Here is a 13,355-nt window from a genome sequence, read left to right as displayed (position 1 = left end):
TGTTGTATTCTACATGAAATTGCGCACCTTTTCATATATAAAACTTTATGTAACGGCTATTAGAAAAACGGTGCAAACATTACGACAACATGACGAAAGAATTTCTGAGATTTTCGGCCGAGTTACCACGCGGAGGTAAGGAAAAGGTTTTTTAAAAAATCCACCATAAATCGAAATATTGCGCTAGAGACTTCCAATTTGTTGCAAAATGAAGGTAAATGATTGAATATTACTAGAATGTAAGAGTTATAGCTTAGAATTGCATTTTTCGACCATTCAGCCGAGTCAGAGTTGACCGAAGGTTAAAATTTTGGCACTTATCGTGATTTATATGAAAATATTTCCAAACTGATAAAAGCTACAACCATGGGTTGTTTTTTGTTGTATTTTACATGAAATTGTGCACATTTTCATATATAAAACTTTATGTAACGGCTAATATAAAACGGTGCAAAAATTACGACAAAATGACGAAAGAATTTCTGAAATTTTCGGCAGTTACGACGCGGACGTAAGGAAAAAGTTTTTTTTCAAAAATTCACCATAAATTGAAATATTGTGCTAGAGACTTCCAATTTCTTGCAAAATGAAGATAAATGATTGAATATCACTAGAATGTAAGAGTTTTAGCTTACAATTGCATTTTTCGACCATTTCGGTCAAGTCAAAGTTGACCGAAGGTTGAAATTTTTTGTAGTCGACGTACGGTACGTCCACTCGGCACCCGACAGACAATTTTAGTCGACGTACGGTATGTCCAGTCGGCGTTTAAGGGTTAATAGTTTAAACACAAAAAAACCATCTAAAAATGCTTATACCTGAGTATTTAATAGTTTATCACAAATAGTGCATTTAGTCATGAAGATATGAAAATACAGTAATTAGTGAATATTTCTTAGTGAAAAATACAGCGAATGGGCGAATTTTCCCCAATAATGTGTACAGTAAATACGTTCCACAGAGAAATCCACGAATAGTGAGACTGCGAATATGGGGGTTACTGTGTACATATATATATATATATATATATATATATATATATATATATATATATATATATATATATATATATATATATATATATATATATATATATATATATATATATATATATATACATACATACATACATACTTTTTATGCATATAAGTACATACATTAACATATATACATGCATACACGTGCATATATTACTTAAAAATCAATTCATTAGTAAATGAAAGCAAATAGCTGGACCGTTCATGCAAATATGTCCACTCTCAAGATTAACCTTAACCTCGAAGTTAATCTTGAAAGTGTACCTTTTTTGGATTAGGATTAAATACCTCCTTTGTCAAGATGGGAAACGTGTCAACGCCACTAACTATAGGAAAATCGCAACCTTTCGTAGCTAGAGTATAGGCAGTGCAGGCTTCAAGGTGATTAGTTTCTACATTACACATTATGGAAAAGTTGCCTTAAACGGAAAGGTCTAAAATGCACCATAATCCATACACCTCTCTTCATTTTCAGGTGTATGTAGAACAACCTAGGAATCTGCTTAGTTCCTAGCTTCATTCACTCTTACCAATTGAGATTTGAGCACCCAAGCAAAAGGGGTTGGTTGCAAAATAAAATTAATTTTCTTTTAAGAAAATAGTTTCATACAAAACCATCTCCTGGCTTCACGATCTTGCCCAGGGTGTAAGGACATAAAGTATAGAACAGATTGGAAGCTGTGACCTTATGGGTCTGTACATGCCTGCACAGGACACATGCATGTCTGTGATTCAATTTCATTTGGCAAATATTTGTGAGGGTCTGATTTTGAGACATAAAATAGGCACTGTAAGGGGTCTGTATGAGAAATTTCAAATTTTTTTTTCCTAAGTTACTTGTTTGAGATACAGGCATGCGATTCCTTGTCTCCTGTGTTGACAGCACTGTCTTGCTAATACAAGTAGCAGAAACAGGGGGAGACTTATTTCTGTGATACATATTTTAATCTATCTTTGTTGCTATACAGTTACAACCATTACCTTTCATATATGGAGTATCCTTCATCTATGGAGTATCCTTCATCATGAGCTGGAAGAGCTGTTGAATCTTGGTAAACACAGTAATTAAAATGATGGCAATTAGGGGGTTGCCCATGTTCTCCTCATGTATGCCATTCCATTCTTCCCTCACCATCATAGCAAGAGAACATACCTGCTGGTCCATTCCCTGTGGGATTGTTGAATTTGGGGTGAGTACCCTGATTTCATTGTTCCTTGCACCTTGTACCTTGCCATGTGCACTGTGCGATTACTTTTTGTTTGTTTGTTGTATTTTGGTTCTCTTTTTCTTTGTTATGAAGAATAACAGGACCAACACCAGTGTGAAAGCCACGGGCAGCCACGTAGCCATTTTATGTCATCCCATACTGTTAGAACCACATGCATTTTGTAGAGGAAGGGATTGTATTTATTTCCTTTCACTTCACCTTATTGGGGGAAGTATGGCAAGAGGAGGAGGAAACCTAAGAAGATTTTGTCAAGTTTTTTTGGAGGTTTTCACAATGCCAAATCCTTATTGAACCTTCTTGCCTCCTGCTTCCATCCCTCTCACTCCTACTCCTGGCACATCCCTGTCTGGGAGGGATACGACACCCACTAACAAACTCATTCATCTCATTTTAGTATGGGTAAACCAGAGAATTATCCTCTTATGACTGTCTTTGTAAAGTGTGGTCATCTTTGAATATCCCAGTTAGTCTGTCACTTGATGTATCCCTGGATTCACTCACAGGAAGAAAACCTGGCCATCCATCTACCAGTGTGTCTGCTTCTGCAGATCCAGTGTCTTCTTAGTTTATTATAGGTGATCCCCCAGTGGCTGTGGTGATGCTTGTAGCTGAGCAAGTTGATGTAACTTTTCTTCCCCCTGCTTCAGCCACCTCTCTGGTGTGCAAGTCGACTAATGAGTCGGAAGGTGGTGAAAAGGAAGAAGTGTTATCATTCTTCCTCGTATTGTTGTCTTCTACTTGCTCCTCTTCTTCCTTGGACTCTTCCTCTTCCCTCTATCACCCTCTATCACTCTCCTTGGCAGGAGAGCAGAGGTGCCAGTTCACTGTTAGGTGAACATCTCATCTCTGTCAGGGCTAGTCCTTCAGCACACATCCACTTAGGCTTGAAGACTGCTCCCCTCACCCTCCAACCATGAGCACTGGGCTTTCACCAGGATTGCCATCTCATTTTCCTCACTCTGAGTCTCTGACCTAAAGTTAGTGCTTGGCTCAGGAAGCCCTCCTCTGTGCAGCTCAGTTGAGCCACAATGGAGTGGACAGAGGAGGGAGGTATTGAGAAAGCAGTGAGACAGAGAGTGAAAGAAGCATGGCGAAAGTGAAGAGAAGTAACTGGAGTTGTTTTAGACAAGAAAATGCCATTAATTAAGGCTGAAAATTGAGATTTATAAGACAGTTATCAGGCCCGCACTATTATATGGGGCAGAAACTTGGGCACTTAAAGAGGAAAGAGGAGGGAACTGTTGGAAAGAACTGAGATGAGGATTGTGAGATGGATTGCTGGAATATCACTAATGAAAAGGAGGGAGAGCCAGTATATAAGAAGAATGTGTGGTATATATGTAATGTAAAGGAGAAGGCTAGGGAAGCTCATCTGAGATACTGTGGTCATGTAATAAGAAGAGAGAAGGTGAAACCAATCAAGAGAGCTAAGAACATACCAGTGATGGGAAGGTGTGTGGGCCATCAGTGGATCAAATGGTTGGATGTGGTGAAAAGCAATATGGTGAGGTGGGACACGGGGAAGAAGATGCAAGGAATAGAAACAGTTGGAGAAAGTTGACTCAAGCAGCCGACCCTGCTATACATATAGTGGGACTAATAAGGTTGAAAGAAGAAGAAGAAGGAGTTGACATGTGCAATCTGTTTGCTCTCTGCTTGGTGCATGGTCTCCACGCTATGTACAGGCAAGCAATAGATTGGGATCTCTCTGTCATTCACCTTTGTTGGGGGGGGGGAACCCCGGCATGCTCACTAGTGTATTCACAACCCATGCACTCTTGCTTTAGGAAGAGATCTCTGATTTCCCCCACCTTTCATGTGTGCAGTTCTCCATGCTGGTGTCAGGAGGTAGAGAGAGAAGAGTGGTGCAACCTTTTGTTTCTTTCCTAGATCACCGTAGTCTGTTGTGAGTGAGTATTTCAAGTCTAATGGTCCTAGAGTGAAGGTCAGAACTCCACCACTCAGACTGAGATCTTGTAGGTTCCTGTTTGCCTTCTCTGTCGAGAGGCTTGTCTGGTGCTGGACAGGAGCAGGAGTGAGAGAGGGAGGGGAAATCTGGAGTGATTCTCCTATTCCTAGGAGAGGGGGGTTATCTCGGACCTCTGAGGATTCTTTAGTTCCGTAGAGACCGCCTCCTCTAGAAATCCTTCAAGCTGAGTTGGCGCAACGTTTTCAGGAGGGTAATTCGCTTATTCATGATTACAGTAATCTCAGGGAAGTGACTTTAGCTTCTGACCTGCCCACAATAGACACCAGAGCAGATTTCAAGATTATAGCTCTGTAGGACAGCCTGTCAGTCAGGTTGCTATAGTTGCAGTTATCTTGAGGTGTTTTGGTAGAGGTGAACACCCTTGTCTGTGGGATGTAAGTTCTCTTGCCTCTAGCATATCAAGTAAATTTCTTCCCCCACCACTTACATTCCAGTGGAGTTTCTACACACCAAGGATGCAGAGGACTCACCTTTCAGGTTGGATGCACCAATCTGCCAACTGACAGACAACCTCCTTCGTGACTGTTGGGAGAGCTTGCCTTAAATGCTGCGGAGGCCAATGCCTTGGGATCTATAGTGATGATGGCTTTGATGCAAGCATTGTCTTGGTTAGACAGTTGGATGGATCTCCTCACTGACTATGATATCCCATCTATTCTGTCTTTGGACAAAAGGACTGTGTTCAGGAGGTTGATGGTGTCAGGTGATAGAGCCCTTGCGTATTTGGCACACCAAGTAACCAACCAGTAGTGCTGCAAAGGAGAGATTGTGTCCTCTCTTCAGTTCCTTACCAGGTGTCCCATTAGAGCTGCCTCTTGCTACAGAATAATTTGGTATTGGGTAACACCACCTTACACTCCCCCAGGAAAGGTAGATGCAGCAGTTGAGCTTCGTCAGGAGAACTCTTGGGACTCCCTGTTCCTGTGTGCAGCAACCTTTTAATCCCCACAGGGGGTGAAGGTGCTTGTTGCTAAACCTTCTGGCCTAGCGAAAACCTCCATGTCTTCGTGCAGAAGTCCCAGTTTCAACAACCCAGGCAGGAGCGGTAGTCCCCTTTCTTGGCTAGGAAGGGCAGGGAGTGCTGGAGGATGTGTTCCAGCATCCTTGGGACAATCTGAATGTATTCTCCTTTCCATCTTTCAATCTTCTCTGCAGCATGATCAGGAGAGTGTTCGTCACAGCAGGTCTTGAGATGACTTGGTTGGCCCTATGTTAGTGCTACACAGATCTGCTTAAACTCCAGGTCGAGGCAGTATGGGAGTTATCCTTGTGGTTCACCCTCCTGTGTCTGCCACACACTCACAGGTATCACCAGGTACAGTAAACCCCCCGTATTTGCGTTCTCATGATTCCCAGACTCACGCATTTGCGGGTTTCTCTGTGGAACATATCTAGCCATTATTCGCAGAAAATTTGCCCATTCGCGGTATTTTTCACTGAGAAATATTCGCTAATTACTGTATTTTCATATAATTTTCATGAATAAATGCACTTTTTGTGATAAAACTATTAAAATATTCAGGTATATGCATTTTTACAGGGTTTTTCTGTGTTTAAACTATCAAAATGGGCAGTTCTAAGTGTTTTTAGAGGGGTTTTAAGTATTCGCGAATTTTAGCTATTTGCAGGGGGGTGTGGGACGCATCCCCCGCGAATACGAGGGGTTCACTGTAGTTCAATCTCTTCACTTTCATGAGTGGAGGTTATCCACCATTTCTTGGAAGAGAGAGAATTTTCTTGCTGGTCAGCAATAGAAATATTTTGATAACTGTTGTTCATCAACAAATGTGTCTGGGAAAGTGGGTCACCTTCTGTGATTGGTGTTATAGAAAGGTTTGATTTTTGGTCAGAGTATTTGTTCAGCAGATTGCAGATTTCCCCATCTTCCTTTGCCAAGCAAAGTGTTCCCCATTTTCTGCTGAAAAGGGCTATCGCTCAGCTTTATTGCAGGTTCTTAAACTGAAGGGGTTGGATCTCTCCATATTGATAGTTATCCATGCTTATGAGAAACATAGAGAGGTCTTGCCTTCACTGGGAGCTTTAGCTCCAGAGTTGGATGTTCAGTGTTATGTGCCCTTACAGGCATCCCTACGAACCTTACTTCATACCTAGGACAGAGATCTAATTCCGGAGGCTGTCTTTCTCCTGGCTGTAGCCTTAGCAAAGAAAGCGGAGAATGCATGTCCTGTCTTGTCTCATTCAGCACGATGAAGGATGGGGATCCGCTTGCTGTCTTATGTCCTGGAGTTTGTAGCAAAAACTTAGCCTTTCGATTCCAGATGAGAGGTTTGATAGTTCCTCTATTCCTTTCCTCTTAGACTTCATTAGAGGAGATCTGAATAGATTTTTCTTAAGTACAGGTTGGCGCAAGAAAATGTTTAGGAACACCCATGCTGTTTTGTCTTCATAAGCTATCAGGCAGGCGTACGATTCCTCCCTGAGGAGTTGGGCTTCCCTTCCAGCTTGGGGGCATGCCAGGTTAGGGGTTTGTGACCATCTCTCAAAAATAACTTTCAAAAAACTTTAGGTTTTTCAGGTAATGAGGACAGGAGTCTGGCATAGTCAGACTACCTTTCCTTCTTTCTACTTCAGGGATTTTGCTCACAAATTTCTGGATACGTTCCCCTTAGAACCAGTGTTAGCTCCTCAGCAAGTTGGGTAGTTACCCTTCCATGTCATGTGAGTATGTGAGCTTGGTACATCCTTGTATGAAGAGTGATCAAGGAGTGAATGGTTTTCCTTGCCTTTCCATTTCCCTGTCTAAGTGTTTAGGCCAAGGTGCATGCTAAAATCTAATGAGATTTAGGTAAGTGCACAACATTTACCTATTCAAGTACCTTAGAATTCATTGCTCTCTGGCCTTTCTCCTTTAACAAGGGCAAGGAAAGATACTGTAAAGCTTCTCTCTGAACCCAATATATATGAATAGCCAGAAAAAGTGCTTGCTGACTTCCCACTTCCTACAAGAGATGTCTTGGTTCGCCAAAATTATTGTTCAAAATTGAGTTCACTTTAATCCTTGGAGATCTCAGGTATAGGGTTCTACCTCTTTGGTCTTTCCACCAGAACAGTAGGAGATTGATGTAATCACTGCCTTCCTTGCTTGCACAGGCAACCAGCAGCTTGGCTTTTCTTGGTGGAATTCTGCTGTCTTTTTCTGGGACTACCCCCTTCATAAGGGGTAAGCATCCATATATGAAAGGCAGTGGTTGTGTTCCTTTAGGAACAAATAAATTTTTGAAGCTCCTGTATTCATAGTTTTCCTAGGTAAACAAATGAGAGCCTTTCATATAGATTGTGCCCATCTCAACCACCCCACTTCATCCTTGTGGCTGGAGGCAAGAATGAAATGGCAAGCGTGAGGAGAGCATGGGTAACCCCCTCCTTCCCTCCATATCCATGATTTTAACTATCTTGTTACCAAATTTTAAGAAGGAGGGAATTTTTAAAATGTTTTGGGTGTTCAGGGGGCTTAGTGATGATGGTCTTTGGCATTTCTTGGTGGTCACCCATCCAAAACTTGACTAGGCATAAGATTGGTGAACTCGATTAGTTTGATGACCAGCAGTGCTTTGAAAGTGTTACTACCATTTGCATTTATTATTCATAATATTCAAACAAGCAGAGGAAGATTCTAGAGAATACTCATACTGTATATTAAGAAAAATGAGAAGAATAACAGATAATTGAATTAAACATAAATAATTTACTAGCCAGGGTAAATTGCAGTTGGCGAGCAACTTTATCCCAAAATACTTGAGGCTGGGAAGCTACCCTCCTCTCAAAGGGAAAAGGTGAAAAAATACTGTCATAAAAATAGGTTTCTGTGTTTCACTGGCCTACTTTTGTATACATAAATTTCTCTTATTACCAGCATGTAATAGATAATACAGGTATTCCCCTACTTACGATGGGGTTAGGTTCCAAAAAAACCATCGTTTGTTGAAAAAATCGTAACTCGAATATGGCCTAGCCTACACTAGGGTAATCAGTACCATCTATACATATATGGTAGCCTAGCCTACACTACACAGTATACTTTATACATATATGGTATAGTAATTATTAGTGTCAGCTAATTCTGCAGGTTCAATGCAGACTGACATGATAAACCCGTATTAAGAGAAATTGAATAACAAACAAGGCCTGGCCTGCACTTTTGTATATCATATACGGTAGCCTAGCCTACATTATACTGTATTCTATTTTCACCTAACACCGCCGTATTATACAAACATCAAAATAACGAATGTGCATCTTTTCCATGGATCTTTTAAAATGTTATGCTTTACTACACTGTATCCAATCGTAAATATTCTTATATTGCTTTTGCATTATAAATTCGATCATAGCGATCAAATGTTTTGGTTTGGAATCGATCACGCGGTCTTTATTTGATGCATTTAACTTTCGGTTCAGAGGGCATTTCTTGCTTCAAGTTAGCGTAAATGAATCTCTAGATACTTTATTTATAAGGGACATGTGTATTTTTGTTATACGAAGTGTTTTTATGTCGAAATATAACTTAAATGTTTCTCGTTGTGAAATTATTTTAGCCATTTTTTTCGTTAGTAGATGACGTTGGCGGCTGGCCCTTTGTTTTGTGTAAACAAAAAAATCAAGATTCGTTAAGCTATTTTCTCTTGATTTCATCATCATACCACGAGCCAGTATGTGTCTTTTATCGTGAAAACAGCAGTAATATGTGTTCTTTCATGTCCAGTAGTTTTGATTAAAATACTTTCCAATTTTATTTGCGGTCGAAGTTTCATCCATGTTGCCAATGTACAATAATTTATAGTCATTAGCAGCTTGAACATTCTTTTCTCAGCGTCAGCTACAACTTGAAGCTTAATTTTACTGTAGCAGTATATTTCCTTGCTGATCTTTTCTCCAAAGCGGATAAGGGTAGTGTAAAAATATATCAGTACTTAACGTCATTTTTAATATAACTACGATAATTGTTTAACAGTACGATGGTTGAAATACAAGCAAAACAGTTGTTATCCGATTTGGTTATTAGCAAAACAACAGTCTCGTTCGGTTGTTTATGGCTGTGCACGCATTTTCGCAAGAGTATAAGGTTACTAACAATGCTTTTATTATTCTCTTACTTTTTAACTAGAAGATGGAATAAAGAGATGGAGAAAAGAAGTTAGTCTATTGTAAGTTGGTCTTTCTTGCTGCCTGATTCTCGCCAATTGTAGTGTACGCTGTTGCTTGTGCCGCTCGAAATTTAAAAATATTTTCTAAATATTGTCGCACCGGTATTAATTGCTAACTCCATTGTAAACTCGAATTATCGTAAGACGAATTATCGTCACTTTCGTGCACTACCTGTATTTACAAACGCACAAAAATTGCAAACGAACACTGACCTATTTTAACTTCCGACACAACGAGAGCAAGTGAGGTTAGCTCATTGAATTAATGTACCTATTCCAGCCTCTCGGCCCAACGTATCGTACATCGTATGCTGCCTGGTTTGCGTTGTTGCCCGCGCCAATCACCCGCGAAATTTAAAATTACGTATTTTCAAAATATTGTTGTATCGATATTAATTGCTAACCCCATCGTAAAAGCGAATTATCGTAAGTCGAATCATCGTAACTCAAGCACTACCTGTAGTGATTCTTGATTACATAAGCAGTCCACTTCTCTTATGCCTAAAGAAGAATGATCAGACGATTAGCATATTTTCTGTGCAACAAGTCTATGACTGCAATATTTAATCTTTAATAGTAATGTAACAGTCTTCTTTGGTTGTCTCGTATTAATTGTTTTGGAGGAGGATTGAAACAGATGTCATATGGCTTGGACACAAAGATAGTATAGCTGTGCTAGAAGCATCAGGTATAGTGACTAGGCTTATGCAAATTAATGTAAATTTATACATAATTATAGTACATTGTATTTATACACATTGTTGATTGACAGGCTGAGCGCATTGAGCAACAGAAACGCCAAGAACAAGAGGAACGTTTACACCGTGAAGAAGAAGAAAGGCAAGCTCGTAAAAGTCGGGTAGCAGCTATCATGGCTCGGACAAGAGGCAAAGGTGGTTCTAATACCCCAACAAAGGTACCCTTTTTAACCTCCTTGTGGAATTTTTATATATATGTACCATTGAAAACAATAGTGATTGTTTTTGGTGAAATTTTTATGTCCTTATGTAATATATATAATATACATATATATATATATATATATATATATATATATATATATATATATATATATATATATATATATATATATATATATATATATATATATATATATATATATATATATATATATATATATATATATATATATTAGGCAGTCCCCGGTTTTGGCGGGGTTCCGTTCCCGACAGCATAACGATAACTGAAATTCACCGACAACCAAAAATTGGTGATAATAATGCGATCCCTGGTTATCGGCTCCGATAACGGGGGATTGGACCCGCCAAGAGTGGGGATCAGCGCCTATAACTGGGATCAGCGCCGATAACTGGAGATCGGTGTCGAAAATCTGGTTATCGTCGTCACTAGACAAGTCAAGTGCCGTAAAAACTGGATCACCGATATCCGAGGACTGCCTGTATGTATGCATGTATATATGTATATATATATATATATATATATATATATATATATATATGTATGTATATATGTATGTATATGTATATGTATATGTAAACTAGATCACCAATATGGACTGCCTGTATAATAATAGATATATAATATATATATATATATATATATATATATATATATATATATATATATATATATATATATATATATATATATATATATATATATATATATATATATATATATATATGTATATGTATGTTACAACCAGATAGCAAAATGCACTCAAGGACATTTGATCCCCAGGGGCTAGTACTAAACACGGCAAAACAGTGTAGGTGAGTAACTGTTTTGCCGTGTTTAGTACAAACCCCTTGGGGAATCAAATGTCCCCAAGTGCATTTTGCTATCAGATAAATGAAATGCCTGGTTTTGCTATCTGCTAGTAACACACACACACACACACACACACACACACACACACACACATATATATATATATATATATATATATATCTATATATACATACATATATATACATACATACACATACATATATTGTATGTTTTAATTTTAACTGTGCATGTTTGATTGTCCACATATCAGACAGAGATCATAATGAATGCTTTTGTTTTTAATAAAGTTTTGCAACTTTATATAAAACCTAAAGGAAGTGAAAGGACCTATAAAGCGAGAAAACAATAAACATACATCTTAACTTCATGAGTCTTTTATATTAATTAATACTTACTGACATTAATTTTTTTATTTTTATTTCTGTAGCACCAAGCATATCCAAGAAAGGATGAAGAAATCAAGGCATTAAGAAGACACTGTGAATAATACTGTATATACTGTGTATATTATATGTGTGTGTGTGTGTGTGTGTGTGTGTGTGTGTGTGTGTGTGTGTATCAGACTTGGGTCCAAATACATGAGACAGTACTTGTGGACAAGTACAAGTACTGAGAACAGAGCAAGTACAGAAGGTTTGCCTGAGACTTAAGTCCAAGTCGAAGTACTTGACAATGTACTTAAGTACAAGTACATTTCAGCATATTTTCTATTATTATTAGTGATGTGTTTGATTTAAAATCAGTAGCAAATATCTAATAAAAATTCACATGCAAGTATCTAATGGAGAGAAAAGTTGGAGTTATACTACAACAGTCTTTATAAACAGAAGCCTTCCAAAAGGATATATTCGAGTAGTTCTCACAGTATAAGTCAATGAACCTTAGCCCATAGTGCCAAAAAGAGGTGAAGCGATTTTCATACGGTTTACTGAACAAAAGTAATCAAAATTGGTCTACCCACAGGTTAAGGTAATGACAAAATCTTTGTATTTTATTCTTCAGAGTAATTTTACAATGCTATTCTTAATCCTTAAACGCCGACTGGACATATTTTACGTTGACAAAAATTGTCTATCGGGTGCCAAGTGGACGTAAAATACGTTGAATACAAAAAGTTTTTTTTTAAATATTCGCGGAAAAATACTTACAGGCCTCGTTTGCGAAAAATTTTAAATCGCACCTTGAGGGATGCTGGGAGTTCACGGATCACGCTGTTGTTTTGTTTACAAGCGTGACCCAGCTGCGCATGCGCGAGTTTCTTTCTTATCCCAAAAGAAACCATCAGCTAACTCTGCTGAAAATCTCAGAAATCCTTTAGTCACTATGTTGTAATTTTTGCACCATTTTCTATTAGCCTTTACATAAAGTTTTATATATGAAAATGTGTGCAATTACATGTAAAATACAACAAAAAATAACTCATGGTTGTAGCTGTTATCAATTTTGACATATTTTCATATAAATCACGATAAGTGCCAAAATTTCAACCTTTGGTTGACTTCGACTCGACCGAAATGGTAAAAAAAATGCAATTGTAAGCTAAAACTCTTACATTCTAGTAATATTCAATCATTTACCTTCATTTTGCAACAAACGTGAAGTCTCTAGCACAATATTTCGATTTATGGTGAATTTTGTAAAATAACTTTTTCCTTACGTCCGCCCTAACTCTGCTGAAAATCTCAGAAATTCTTTAGTCACTTTGTCGTAATTTTTGCACTGTTTTCTGTTAGCAGTTACATAAAGTTTTATATATGAAAATGTGCGCAATTTCATGTAGAATACAACAATAAATAACTCATGATTGTAGCTTTTATCAATTTTGACATATTTTCATATAAATCACGATAAGTGCCAAAATTTCAACCTTTGGTCAACTTTGACTCGACCAAAATGGTTGAAAAATGCAATTGTAAGCTAAACCTTTTACATACTAGTAATATTCAATCATTTACCTTCATTTTGCAACAAACGAGAAGTCTCTAGCACAATATTTCGATTTATGGTGAATTTTTGAAAAAACTTTTTCCTTATGTTCGAGCTAACTCTGCTGAAAATCTTGTAAGAGCCTGACGCCGTCTCTTCCAAACACGTGTGTTCGTGTGTTCGTCGTCCATTGGAGTGGACAAGACAACAAGAGTATCTCGTTTTCTTTCTCTAA

General features: G+C 38.2%; 1 protein-coding gene across 50 annotated transcripts in view; it reads left to right on the top strand.

The window, feature by feature from the left end:
- Positions 1-13,355, top strand: part of LOC136836475 (ensconsin-like) — a 652,260-nt gene that overhangs the window by 595,755 nt on the left and 43,150 nt on the right. For all 50 annotated transcript variants that reach the window (XM_067100793.1, XM_067100801.1, XM_067100795.1 and 47 more), the window contains one exon: positions 10,194-10,337. In XM_067100793.1, the coding sequence (XP_066956894.1) occupies positions 10,194-10,337 (144 nt within the window). The remainder of the gene's footprint in view (positions 1-10,193; positions 10,338-13,355) is intronic.

This window comes from Macrobrachium rosenbergii, chromosome 56, assembly GCF_040412425.1.
Source record: "Macrobrachium rosenbergii isolate ZJJX-2024 chromosome 56, ASM4041242v1, whole genome shotgun sequence".
Classification (NCBI taxonomy): domain Eukaryota; kingdom Metazoa; phylum Arthropoda; class Malacostraca; order Decapoda; family Palaemonidae; genus Macrobrachium; species Macrobrachium rosenbergii.
This window is presented reverse-complemented; position numbering and strand designations above follow the sequence as displayed.